This window comes from Ranitomeya variabilis, chromosome 6 (genome assembly GCF_051348905.1).
Source record: "Ranitomeya variabilis isolate aRanVar5 chromosome 6, aRanVar5.hap1, whole genome shotgun sequence".
Classification (NCBI taxonomy): Eukaryota; Metazoa; Chordata; class Amphibia; order Anura; family Dendrobatidae; genus Ranitomeya; species Ranitomeya variabilis.
This window is the reverse complement of record NC_135237.1, coordinates 243,657,281-243,670,713: the sequence shown is the minus strand read 5'-3', so window position 1 is coordinate 243,670,713 and position 13,433 is coordinate 243,657,281. Positions and strand designations below refer to the sequence as shown.

At 45.2% G+C, this 13,433-nt stretch overlaps 1 protein-coding gene across 1 annotated transcript in view; it reads right to left on the bottom strand.

Moving 5' to 3' along the window:
• Window positions 1-13,433, bottom strand: part of ZNF830 (zinc finger protein 830) — a 255,034-nt gene that overhangs the window by 57,229 nt on the left and 184,372 nt on the right. The window contains exons 7-8 of the mRNA XM_077269538.1: window positions 9,790-9,853; window positions 9,071-9,151 (exon numbers count right to left, since the gene is read on the bottom strand). Coding sequence (XP_077125653.1) covers window positions 9,071-9,151; window positions 9,790-9,853 — 145 coding nt within the window. The remainder of the gene's footprint in view (window positions 1-9,070; window positions 9,152-9,789; window positions 9,854-13,433) is intronic.

The window sequence follows — 13,433 nt, the reverse complement described above, 5'->3', positions numbered from 1 at the left end:
TTAGAAAGTAGTTTCGTTCTTAGCAGCAGTCCTGTGATCATTGGTGTAGTTGTGGAGCGCGCTGTCTCGGGTCTTTCCGGCCATAGACTCGGATTTCCTCGGCCATTAGAGTCAGCTGACAGGCACGTGAGCCGCCACCTCTGCTCCGTGCGTGAACGGCTTCTCGCCGGCCGAGGATGATGAGTTATTAACTGATGGCGGGGGAACGATTCGGTGCGCCGGGTATTCAGGGCAACCAGTGGTCACATGACTTATAGGGCAGGCTCAGCATTGGACACAGGGCAGTATAAGAGACCGGATTTCCCTCTTCCCCGACACGCCCCCTGAAGAAGTGTGGAAGAAACGTGCGTCGGGGTGGAGGGACTGGATACTCTTCTCACTACAGTTGTAAGCATAGCAGTAGTTATTTATTTATTTACTAATCTGGCAACATTACTTGGTTTGCCTTCTATGGTTAGTAGGGCAACATGGATATTGTTGGTAACTAATGTTGCGGTGGTTAGGAATTCACAGTGTATTGGCTTGAGCGTTCTGTTTATCACCCTTTGTATGTATGGACTGTGGTTTGACAACGCTAATAGAGAGGTGTAGAAACAGGCCTGGTTATTGAACAATACAAACTGTATTTACTGCATGAACTCTGTATTTAGTGAGATTAGGATACCAATTTTAGAAGGAAGTGAAAAATATGATGTAGCCCTGACTAGACTTGGCGGTGAACCAGGAAGGTGAATGACATGAGAGCTGCCAATTCAGACATTAGTCTGAGGAAGGCAATAGCCCATAGAAAAGCCATCTTTCAGGAAAGTAGTATGGATAAATCCTCAAATAGCAGCTTAAAGCGAACCTGTCAGAAGGATTTTGATCATTAAACTACAGAGAGCGTCAGGTTGGCGCAGTTAGGCCGGCATCACACTTAGTGTAGGGAAATACGGTCCGTCTTTTTACAGGCGTAACACGCAGAAAAGTTCCTGAACAGTGATCCGTATTCAAGGCGAGGATGCTTGATTTTATTATATATATATATATATATATATATATATATATATATATATATATATATATATATACATATATATATATATCTTTTATGCTATCTAGCTCTGTATTAATCTATACTATGTGTAGACATTTATTTTATCTATTCTAACCTGTCAGTGTGATTTTACTGTACACCGCACTGAATTGCCGGCTTTTCTATAGAACACTGGTGCGTATTTCTCACAAGTCACAAGCATGGTCAGTGTGTAATCCATATTTTTCTCGCCCCCATAGACTTTCATTGGCAGATTTGTTGTGCAATACGCTGACAAACGCAGCATGCTGCGATTTTCTACGCACTTAAAATACGGCCGCGAAGTATATGGCAGATAGGAGCTGCCCCATAGAGAATCATTGGTCCGTGTGCAATGCGTTGTTTTTGCGCCTCTCATACGTCCATATTCCTCTCTAGTGTGACGCCGGCCTTACACTGATTAAAATGATACCTTGGAAGTTGAAATCCATCTTGTGGTTGTAGATTAATCTGCATTTGCAGTTTTCATTTAATGAGATTTTGAAAATGGCGGCGGCGCCTGCACAGTAGCATCTATTGGAACGTGATAGATGGTACTATGCAGGCACCCCCGCCAGTGCTATTTTGATGAAGATATCCCCTCCCTCACAATTGTATAGGACTAAAGCATAAATGCATGTATGCATATTAGGCATGTATCATGCTATAGCACAGGCATCATTTTAATGAATGTAAAAAAAAAAAATGTTTGTAACACCACAATATGATATCCAGTATGTAAAATAGAGGGCAGGTCACTAAAGGATCAGTGCCCTGTCATAAGCCCATAGTGATGAACATGTAAGCAGAGCACCACATAAAGCCCCTCCAACAGGCTGCTCCGAAGCAGGAGAATCTCATTAACTGAAAACTACAAATAAAGATTAAACAACTACCACAAGACAGATTTTATCATCCAAGGTATCATTTTAATCAGTATAACGGCGCCAACCTGACAGTGTCTTTAGTTTACTTAGCAAAATCCTGATGACAGGTTCACTTTAAATTAACCCAACTGACAGGCCTCCAAAACCAGGATGAAGCCCAAAGGAGTGACAGGGAATTAATAAGGGAGTACTGCATGGGCAACACACTGAAGGAAGTTCCAGGTGTCAGATTTTGAGGTTAAAACTCTGTGAAAAAATGCATAGGGGCTGAGGTTTGTCCCTTTAGGAAGCTCAGTTGGACTCCAGATCAAGAGCAGATCTAGACAAAGATAAGGAAGGAAGGATAGAAGCAAGGGAGCAACAAAGAGGGTAATATTATCATTCCTGGCATCGTTGGAAGAAGGACTCACAGGTCCTGTAGTAGATTAGGTGGAATAAAGGATGGACCAGGGAGGACGATGGGAGAAGCATGGCAAACATCTGGGTGAGTAGAGTAGAGTGGTCAAGGAAGACTGGTTACTAATGCCGAAGGACCAGAATCACAAATTGAAGTGGATGGATATAGACTCTTTAGATGAGACCATGTAGCCCAGCACCCACAGAAGAAAATGAGACAAGACAAATGTAGCTCTGAAATAAGAATCTATATGCTAGGATAATTTATAGACTGTAAAAGCATTTAGGAAAGGGATAGGGAATTCATTAGGATGTCATCCAGGTAGGGGACAACTTCTGGAATGAAGGATACATGCAGTAGCTGCTGCTGAAGGTGGCCCAACGAGTTAGGTTTAGGGGGCAATCACTTTTTCACACAGGGCCCTGTAGGTTTGGATTTGTTTTTTCCTCAATAATAAAGGCAGTCATTTAAAAACTACCTTATTTTCCGGCGTATAAGACGACTTTTTGACCCCTGAAAATCGTTTCAAAAGTCGGGGATCGTCTTATACGCAGGGTCGCAGGTCCTACGCTCAATGCAATCTTAGGAACGGAGGCTGCCACTTGCACCGCTGAGTCAGGGGCCATCGGAGGGTGGGTATATCCATATTTTTTATTTTTATTCTTTTTTTTTTTTTTTTTACATGAATATGGATCCCAGGGCCTGAAGGAGAGTCTCCTCTCCTCCAGACCCTGGGAACCATACGCACCGCACATGCCGTATAAGGTGACTGGGTGTATAAGATGACCCCCGTCTTATACGGCGAGTATATCCCAAATTCCATATTTTATGTGGAAAAGTTGGGGGTCGTCTTATACGCCCAGTCGTCTTATACAGCAGAAAATACGGTACACTTTGTGTTTACTTGTGTTATCTTTGTCTAATATTTGTTTGGTGATCTGAAACATTTAAGTGTGATGAACATACAAAAGAATAGGAAATCAGGAAAGGAGCAAACACTTTTTTCACACCACTGTATTTATGGAGCAGTATAAAGATGCTTTTATTTTTAAAGGCACAGTGTCGGGATGTGCTGCTGAAGACAAAGAAGAGGCAAATTTGGAGAGAGAAGCTCTGGGAATTAAATCTCATCATGGCGACTGTGCTACATGGAGACAAAAGGGATGGGAATTACTCCAATCAGAGAAGAGCTCACCTATAAGTTGCCTGGATGTAAATGTTTATTTGTGATACTGCCTGCGTCTCATTGGTGCTTTTCTTCCTGTATGGTCCGCAATCTAAAGATAACAATGGTAAGGAGATGCAACTTTCCAACGAGAACGACAGCGATCCGTGACGTTGCAGCGTCCTGGATAGCGATCTCGTTGTGTTTGACACGCAGCAGCGATCAGGATCCTGCTGTGACATCGCTGGTGGGAGCTAGAAGTCCAGAACTTTATTTCGTCGCTGGATCACCCGCTGTCATCGCTGGAGCGATGTGTTTGCTTGTAACCAGGGTAAACATCGGGTTACTAAGCGCAGGGCCACGCTTAGTAACCCGATGTTTACCCTGGTTACCATTGTAAATGTAAAAAAAAAAACCACTACATACTCACATTCTGATGTCTGTCACGTCCCTCGCCATCAGCTTCCCGCACTGACTGTGAGCGCCGGCCGTAAAGTAAAAGCAGAGCACAGCGGTGACGTCACCGCTGTGCTGTGCTTTACGGCCGGCACTGACACAATCAGTGCGGGAAGCTGACGGCGGGGGACGTGACAGACACCGGAATGTAAGTATGTAGTGTTTTTTTTATACATTTACAATGGTAACCAGGGTAAACATCGGGTTACTAAGCGCGGCCCTGCGCTTAGTAACCCGATGTTTACCCTGGTTACCCAGGGACCTCGGCATCGTTGGTCGCTGGAGAGCTGTCTGTGTGACAGCTCTCCAGCGACCACACAACGACTTACCAACGATCACGGCCAGGTCAGGTCATATCGCTGGTCGTGATCGTTGGTAAATCGTTTAGTGTAACGGTACCTTAAGGACATGCTGGGATTTGTAGGTTTATGCAATACAAATGAATATGGGTCTGACTTGACATTACAATTCATCACTGTACTAATCTTGGTGCTGTATTGATGGTATTTCTGATGCTGCATTCATGTTCTGACTGTGTGTCAGTTGTTGCATTCATGTACTGATGGTAGTTCTTGTGCTGCATTCATATACTGATGGTGGTTCTGGTGTTGCACTCAAGTGGTATCAGTGGTTCTGATCTTGTACATGTTGCAATCCATAATGTATTTTATGGCTATGTTAAAAGTTAAAAAAAAGTGTCAAAACATAGAGATTTGAGCTTGAGGAGGATTTATGGCTCTTGGGATTGATTCAGTATGGCAATGTGGCCCTTGGACCAAAAAATGTTGTGCCCCCCTGGGCTAAGGTTTTGTGGTCAGAACTAGACTTGGTGAGCTGCGATAGGGGTTGCAAGACAGGTAGAAATTTGAAGGTTGATTTCTTATTGGAGTCCATTTGGACTGTTTTTTTTCTACTGGTCGTTGTCCTGAGAAACTGTGAAAAGATGACAAACCTGGGACCAGATTATGCGAGTTAACCCAAGCATCTAGGTGTGTTTTTGTACAATTGAGTGCTCTTGCAGCCTCTTTGTTATTGCAGGCAAGGAGTCTCGGTCCTGGCCCTTGTGCTTGCTCTACAAGGAGGGGGGTTATTACACAGAAGTTAAAACGGTAGCAGTCTGGTTGGCTAGGCAGCCTAAGATGCCAGTTGTGGATCAAGAGAACTTGGTTAGGCTGGCCACAGGCAAAAAAAAAAAAGGGTGTGAGAATGTGAAGTTAGGCTAAGTTCACACTAGCGTTGTGCGCCGCTGCGTCGGCGACGCAACGCACAACGCACGCAAAAACGCGGCAAAACGCACGCAAAAACGCTGCGTTTTGCGACGCATGCGTCGTTTTTTGCCGAAAATCGGACGCAAGAAAAATGCAACTTGTTGCGTTTTCTTGGTCCGACGCTTGCGGCAAAAAAGACGCATGTGTGGCACAACGCAACAAAAAAAAACGCATGCGTCCCCCATGTTAAGTATAGGGGGCGCATGACGCATGCGTCGCCGCTGCGTCGCCGACGCAAACCCGACGCACATTAGCTTAACGCTAATGTGAACGTAGCCATAGTGACATGAGTAAAAAAAAAAACTATCATTTTAGCCACAATTACACCTGCTTTCTCAGAGACAAGTCAAGCACACAACAGATTTTGCCAGGGAAAGGCAAAGCCAGTCCAACAGTTTCCCTACAGTGTACTGCAGTAGCTGTACACAGGGCCGGACTGGGACTAAAATTCAGCCCTGGCATTTAAAGGTACACAGGCCCACTTGTCACATGGTGACTGTATAATATCTCTGTACACTTGTAGGTTACAAGAAGTGAGGGGAGTGTAGCACGACTATATAACATATAATCACAGCTGTATCCAGCATTACAGCTCAGTCCTATTTATTGCTTTTAGTTGCAGTACCAAGAAAAGCCGCTACTTTACCTACATAACTGGATCTCGTAGATAATGAAGGGATTGAGATGACCAAAGGCTATGGAACCTCATTCTGATGCTCCATACACTTTGGCTACAGCCACTTTTGGTTTCGCTGCGCAGCACGAGACCCGGTGATTTTGAAGAACGGTGACATCAGTAAAGGTACCGTCACACTAAGCGACGCTGCAGCGATATCGACAACGATGCCGATCGCTGCAGCGTCGCTGTTTAGTCGTTGTGTTGTCCCTGGAGAGCTGTCACACAGACCGCTCTCCAGCTACCAACGATGCCGGTCCCCGGGTAACCAGGGTAAACATCAGGTTACTAAGCGCAGGGCCGCACTTAGTAACCCGATGTTTACCCTGGTTACCAGTATAAATGTAAAAAAAAACAAAAAACACATACTCACATTCCAGTGCCCGGCGTCTGCTTCCCTGCACTCCTCCTGCATCCTGTGTAAGTGCCGGCCGTAAAGCAGAGCGGTGACGTCACCGCTCTGCTCTGTGGGAGATGCCGGAGATGTTCAGCACTGACACAGGATGCAGGAGGAGTGCAGGGAAGCGGACGCCGGGCACCGGAATGTGAGTATGTGTTGTTTTTTTTTTTACATTTACACTGGTAACCAGGGTAAACATCGGGTAACTAAGCGCGGCCCTTAGTAACCCAATGTTTACCCTGGTTACCAGTGAAGACATCGCTGGATCAGTGTCACACACACCGATTCAGCGATGTCAGCGGGAGATCCAGCGACTAAATAAAGTTCTGGACTTTCAGCAACGACCAGCGATATCACAGCAGGATCCTGATAGCTGCTGCGTGTCAAACACAACGATATCGCTATCCAGGACGCTGCAACATCACAGATCGCTAGCGATATCGTTGTAAAGTCGCTTAGTGTGATGGTACCTTAACGTCACCACTCTTCAGATATTCCGGGTCTTGCCCTGAGCTCGGCAACTGTGAAGAGCGGTATTGTTACTACCGTCACCATATGGCTGGCACAGTGCACCAAGATGTAATCAGCCAACGCGCATAAAGTATATCTGTGAGGGTAACTAAATGCAAGCAGAGTATGTAGGCTAAGGCTACTTTCACACTGGCGTTTTTTGTCCTCCGTCGCAATGCGTAGCTTTGGTCAAAAAAACGCATCCTGCAAAAGTGCTTGCAGGATGCGTTTTTTCTCCATTGACTAACATTAACGACGCATTGCGACGAATTGACACACGGCGCAACCGTCGTGCGATGGTTGCGCCGTGTTGTGGCGGACCGTCGGCTGCAAAAAACGCTACATGTAACGTTTTTTGCTGCCGACGGTCCACTTTTTTCGACCGCGCATGCGCGGCCGGAACTCCGCCCCCACCTCCCCGCACCTCACAATGGGGCAGCGGATGCGCTGGAAAAATGCATCCACTGCCCCCGTTGTGCGGCGTATACAACGCTAGCGTCGGTAACCTCGGCCCGACGCACTGCGACGGGCTGAGCCCGATGCTAGTGTGAAAGTAGCCTAATGTGTCAATCACTGTCACTCTAGCAGGCACAGCCGGATGGGACTTGTAGTCCCATCGGACGATGTCTGCACACACACACACTGACACAACCCCAACAGACCCATGGACATCCCTGCAGATACCCGCACATAGCCCCGCCGACCCGCACACAGCTCCACCGACCCCACCCGCACACACATACACGCACACAGTCACCGCCCACAAACTCCCTCCTCCCGATCTGCAGTGTTTCATCCGCAGCTAAACCGCAGATATTTTTTACATCTGTGGTTTTGCTGCGGATGTACCTGAATCAATGCAAGTCAATGGGTGCAGAAACGCTGCAGATCCGCACAAAGCATTGACATGCTGCGGAAAAAAAAATGCTGCTAATCCGCGCATTTTTTTCGGCAGCATGTGCACAGCGGTTTTGAATTTCCTATTGATTAACATTGTGTGCACAACGCACTGCAGATGAGGCAATTCCACGCGTCCAAAAACGCAGCGGAAACGCATCAAAAACCGCAACATGTGCACATACCCTAAAAGCACAATGGCTTCTGGTAAAATACCTAACTGTAGTGAACAGGCCCCTCAGGAGGACAGCCGCCAACACCGAAGATAGGCACAATCAAATGAATCAGTGGACGCAGCAATATAAAGAATAAATCAACACAATATGTCATGAAAAATAGGAGTACAGAGGTTATCAAAACGAATCAAAGGTAAATCAAGTAAAATAATCACAGAATATACCCATAGCTGTAGGAGGTGCACCAGTGACTGTGCAGAATACTGCAGGATTGCGCCGCTGACACTGCACCCTATACACACTTCCTCCAAGTGCGTTATATTACTAGCCAGCCCCCCTTCCAGGGTGGTTACTCTCACCAGTTCATTGCCCCTTTTATCATGGCAGCTGCTGCAATGCATTAGTATTAAGCCCTGGTGATAGTACAGCTGCCCTTTTTCAGCTGTGTTTTTCCTCACACCTCTACACTACTTGGCATGCAGAGGCTCCCTCCCTGGTACCTGTAGTTCACCATCACCACAGCTCCTCACCTTACACGCCTGATGCTGGCTCCTATTAGGGTCTTGCAGCCACTATTGCGACTGGCGCTGTAGGGGTTAATGAGTGCTCCTACTCCCATCCTAGTCAGGTGACCGCAGCACCCCTGGAAGGCACAGCAGTGAGTGCAGACACATTGTTCTCAGTGAGGAATTAATCATGTGACCTGCAGCCAGGCTGCTGGTATTCTAATCCCGCCTACTCATGCATGTGATTGATCACATGCTCATGAGTCGTGACATCACCGAAGGTCCTTTAGCTTTATCGCAAGTTGTAACTATTTATAGTACCGACTTCCCTGACACCAATAACTGATCGAGCGGCCCACGACTGCCACCGGCCCTTCTGGCATTTGCCAGAACTGCCCGATGGCCAGTCCGGCCCTGGCTGTACATGATGGATATTTAGATGAATGGCTGTCCATGTAATTCTAAAATAATTGGAATCCACATGCATGGCAGATGCTACTACAGAGCGGTTCGGCTCATTTATGATTTCCATATGCACTAACAGGGGACGTCTTCATTTGTTTTAATTTGGCACACGTATACAGTGTTTCTAATGGAACAGCATATACATTAAATGCAATAAGAATTGGTAGGTATACAAAAAGGTAGAAGGTGGATGAGCAGATAAATAGTACTTACAGTATTCACTTGACGCATTTCTTTCTGAAACTCTTCCCACTCCTTATCCAAGTGGTCCTTAGGGGCATCGACTTTCCTCACCTTAAAAGAAATAAAAGTGACATCTGTAGCACAGATAAACCATCTTAGAGGTTCACTGCTCTAACTTTTCAATTATTCACATATTAAATGTCTGATAGATCTCAGTGATGGTGGCATTCAGGTAAGACTTATTGGAGAGATGTAAAGTGTTAGTTTATATGCACGACCCATAAAAACAGCCTGGTACTGACTGACAAATTTGACGCTTCACTTTTTGTGCCAATACATAAATGTCATAGTTCTCATAGCATCATATTTTTGTTTTAATCATCACAGCAATCACTGGACCAGAGCAAAATCATATTTTTATTTATTGTATAATTCTCATTAAAAGGAATATAATGTCCCAGGAAGCAAATCAATTCAGCTTTATAGCAGCTTACTATCTAAGATATGACTTGGTCCAAAGTGTGCAGCAGCACATTGCCGTATCCCACAGAACACATGGCAGGCGTACGGCGCATACTGCTATGGCCTCCTCTATCAGGAAAGATATGGCTCGTGACAGATTCCATATGCTGCGTGTGTGATGAATCTGACAGGGGAGGTGGAGCAGATTAAAATGAAATGAACCATTTTTGTTCTAATTCTGTTAATGGTCCTACTTTGGCACTGTATAAAACAGGAGGAACACTTGCCTTTGCATCAACTTCTGGGTCATCAAAGAATCCCTCAGGTAAGGCTTCTGCTGTATTCTCTTTTCTGTATTGCAAAGACAGGGCAGTTAGCGGCGTACAAAAAGGTAAAACACCAATAGACTGAATATCTTTTAAGTGACAGCACACCCAGGTATGAAGTTTGTGTTTAAAAAAAAAACATGGGGGAGAAGTGGCATTATTTTAAAACATAATTTTCACTAGGGCATGACGTCTAAGGCTAGGTTCACATTTGCGGTTGAGTCCACAGCGTTTCGTATGCAACCGCAAACGCATGGCAAAATGCATGCAAACGCATGATAACGCTGCGTTTGTTATACACATCAACTTACGCATGACAGATAAAAAACGCAATGTTTGCACGCATTTTACGTGTGTTCGCATTGTTTATGCGCGTATACGTTTGTCATGAAAAATTTTTTCAAGGAGCAGTTCCTTGACACAAGCCACGCCCAATGGATTTCTGTATATATAGACCCTTGTGCAAACGCAAGTGAACGCATGTCCTTGCGCACGCATGCGTTCCCATAAACCGTAATGCTTTTTTTGACCACTCCTTCCGCAAGCGTCCGCATGCGTATGGTGGTGGAAATTTTACGCCAAAAAATTTTAACATGGTACGTCAGCCACACACCCCAAAAATACGCATGCGTAAGCAAATGCGGGCGACCGCATGCATGCACCTGCGTCTACAATGTTAAAGATAGGAAATCAAGACGCATGCGGATGTATGCGTCAGAAATGCAGCGGACACAACCGCAAATGTGAAACCAGCCTAAGGGGTAACGCTTTTTCCTTGAGGAGACTGACATAGCGGCTCTGGCATGCCAAGGTAAGGATGCTTACTCTGTACAATGCTCCTCTGGGAAATTTAATATGCAAATTGCCTCGGATTATTGCTTGCAACAGGTGGCGCCATAGAATTCAAATCCTCCTCTCTGAAGAGGCTATTTGCATACTAGAACATTATTTAATTTATCAATTCAAACAGTGTATGGATTTATAAAGATAAATCATTGATTAATGGCTATGCAGCATCAATAGTAAAAAGATATAATGGTAAAAGTAATTAAAAAAAAATCATGCTATTCTGACCTTCCGTTGCCTCCGCAGCTTTCCCGCTCCTCCCGATGCTCTCGGCAGCTTCCGTTCCCAGAGATGCATTGCGAAATTACACAGATGATTTAGCGGTCTCTGGCAAAGACCGCTAAGTCATCTGGGTAATTTCGCAATGCATCTCTTGGAACGGAAGCTGCCGAGAGCATCGGGAGGAGCGGGACAGCTTCGGTGGACGAAGGAAGGTGAGTATATAACTTTTTTATTTTAATTCTTTTTGTGGGCTCTGTTATTTACTACGTGGCTGCTATATACTACAAGGCTGCGCTATCTACTGCGTTGGCTGTACTATATATTACGTGGCTGTGTTATATACTACGTGGGCTGTGCTATATACTACGTGGCTGCTATCTACTGCATGGGCTGTGCTATGTACTACGTGGCTGTGTTATATACTACGTGGCTGTGTTATATACTTCATCGCTGTGCTATATACTACGTGGCTGTGCTATATACTACGTGGCTGTGCTATATACTACGTGGCTGTGCTATATACTATGTGGCTGTGCTATATACTATGTGGCTGTGCTATATACTACGTGGGCTGTGTTATATACTACATCGCTGTGCTATATACTACGTGGCTGTACTATATACTACGTGGCTGCTATATACTAAGTGGCTGCGCTATCTACTGTGTTGGCTGTGCTATATACTACGTTGCTGTGTTATATACTACGTGGGCTGTGCTATATACTACGTGGCCGGCCGCGACCAATCAGCGTTATTGGAGCGGAATTTAATCCCCACTCACAGCGCGACATACATACATACATATTCTAGAATACCCAATGCATTAGAATCGAGCCACCATCTAGTCTACTATATAATTGTCTAAGGGTCACTTCCGTCTTTCTGTAAACCTATAAACAGTATGCTAGGTTGCAGAGTGAAAAACACAATTATAGATAAGAAAGTAGCAACCAAGCAAGAGAGGTACCAAAGCTGAAATAATTTTATTAAGGTGTCAAATACACAAAAGAACAGTAGTAACATATAGACAAAAACAGTGGAAGGGGGAAAGCATGCCAACAAATATGCAGCCAACAAGATGTGAATAGGTGGCTGAAAAAGGACACAGTGAATCCAGATAGCCTGAACACCACCCTGCCGGAGCACGCCCGAAAATACAATAGTTACAATTGAGAATGAGCACTGATTTGCACACTGAGCAAAAGAAAATGCCCAGAAAAGAGCGGGATGATAATAATGACAGCACACACTAGAGAGCACCTTCAAAAGAATATAATAAATGCTAAAATAGCAAATAAAGCAAAGGAGCAACTCTAGTAATCAAGTGCCATGAAAAGACCTGTGCATAATCAGAATAGGGCATGCAAATACACTTGGTGCCTGTCCACCAGTCCTAGGCATAGATTGAATGTACTAGACATGTGACCAGTATATCACCTTGGGACATGGCTGGCACCAGACTCCGGCGTGGTGTGGACAGGAGAGGGCCTCGACGCACGTTTCGCCGATCAGGCTTCGTCCTGACGAAGCCTGCTCGGCGAAATGTGCGTCGAGGCCCTCTCCTGTCCACACCACGCCGGAGCCTGGTGCCAGCCATGTCCCAAGGTAATATACTGGTCACATGTCTAGTACATTCAATCTATGCCTAGGACTGGTGGACAGGCACCAAGTGTATTTGCATGCCCTATTCTGATTATGCACAGGTCTTTTCATGGCACTTGATTACTAGAGTTGCTCCTTTGCTTTATTTGCTATTTTAGCATTTATTATATTCTTTTGAAGGTGCTCTCTAGTGTGTGCTGTCATTATTATCATCCCGCTCTTTTCTGGGCATTTTCTTTTGCTCAGTGTGCAAATCAGTGCTCATTCTCAATTGTAACTATTGTATTTTCGGGCGTGCTCCGGCAGGGTGGTGTTCAGGCTATCTGGATTCACTGTGTCCTTTTTCAGCCACCTATTCACATCTTGTTGGCTGCATATTTGTTGGCATGCTTTCCCCCTTCCACTGTTTTTGTCTATATGTTACTACTGTTCTTTTGTGTATTTGACACCTTAATAAAATTATTTCAGCTTTGGTACCTCTCTTGCTTGGTTGCTACTTTCTTATCTATAATTGTGTTTTTCACTCTGCAACCTAGCATACTGTTTATAGGTTTACATGTTATGGCTTAGAGGGAAGCCCTCTGCTGGCCAGGAGGGCAATTTTTTGGTCTAAGCACTTCCGTCTTTCTGTCTTTCGGTCTGTCTTTCTTTAACGGAAATCCCAAGTCGCTGATTGGTCGCGGCAAAACAGCCACGACCAATCAGTGACGGGCACAGACCGGCGGAAAAATGGCAGCTCCTTACTCCCCGCAGTCAGTGCCCGCTCCATACTCCCCTCCAGTCAGCGCTCACACAGGGTTAATGGCAGCGTTAATGGACCGCGTTATGCCGCGGTGTAACGCATTCCGTTAACGCTGCTATTAACCCTGTTATTAATCCTGTGTGACCAACTTTTTACTATTGATGCTGCCTATGCAGCATCAATAGTAAAAAGA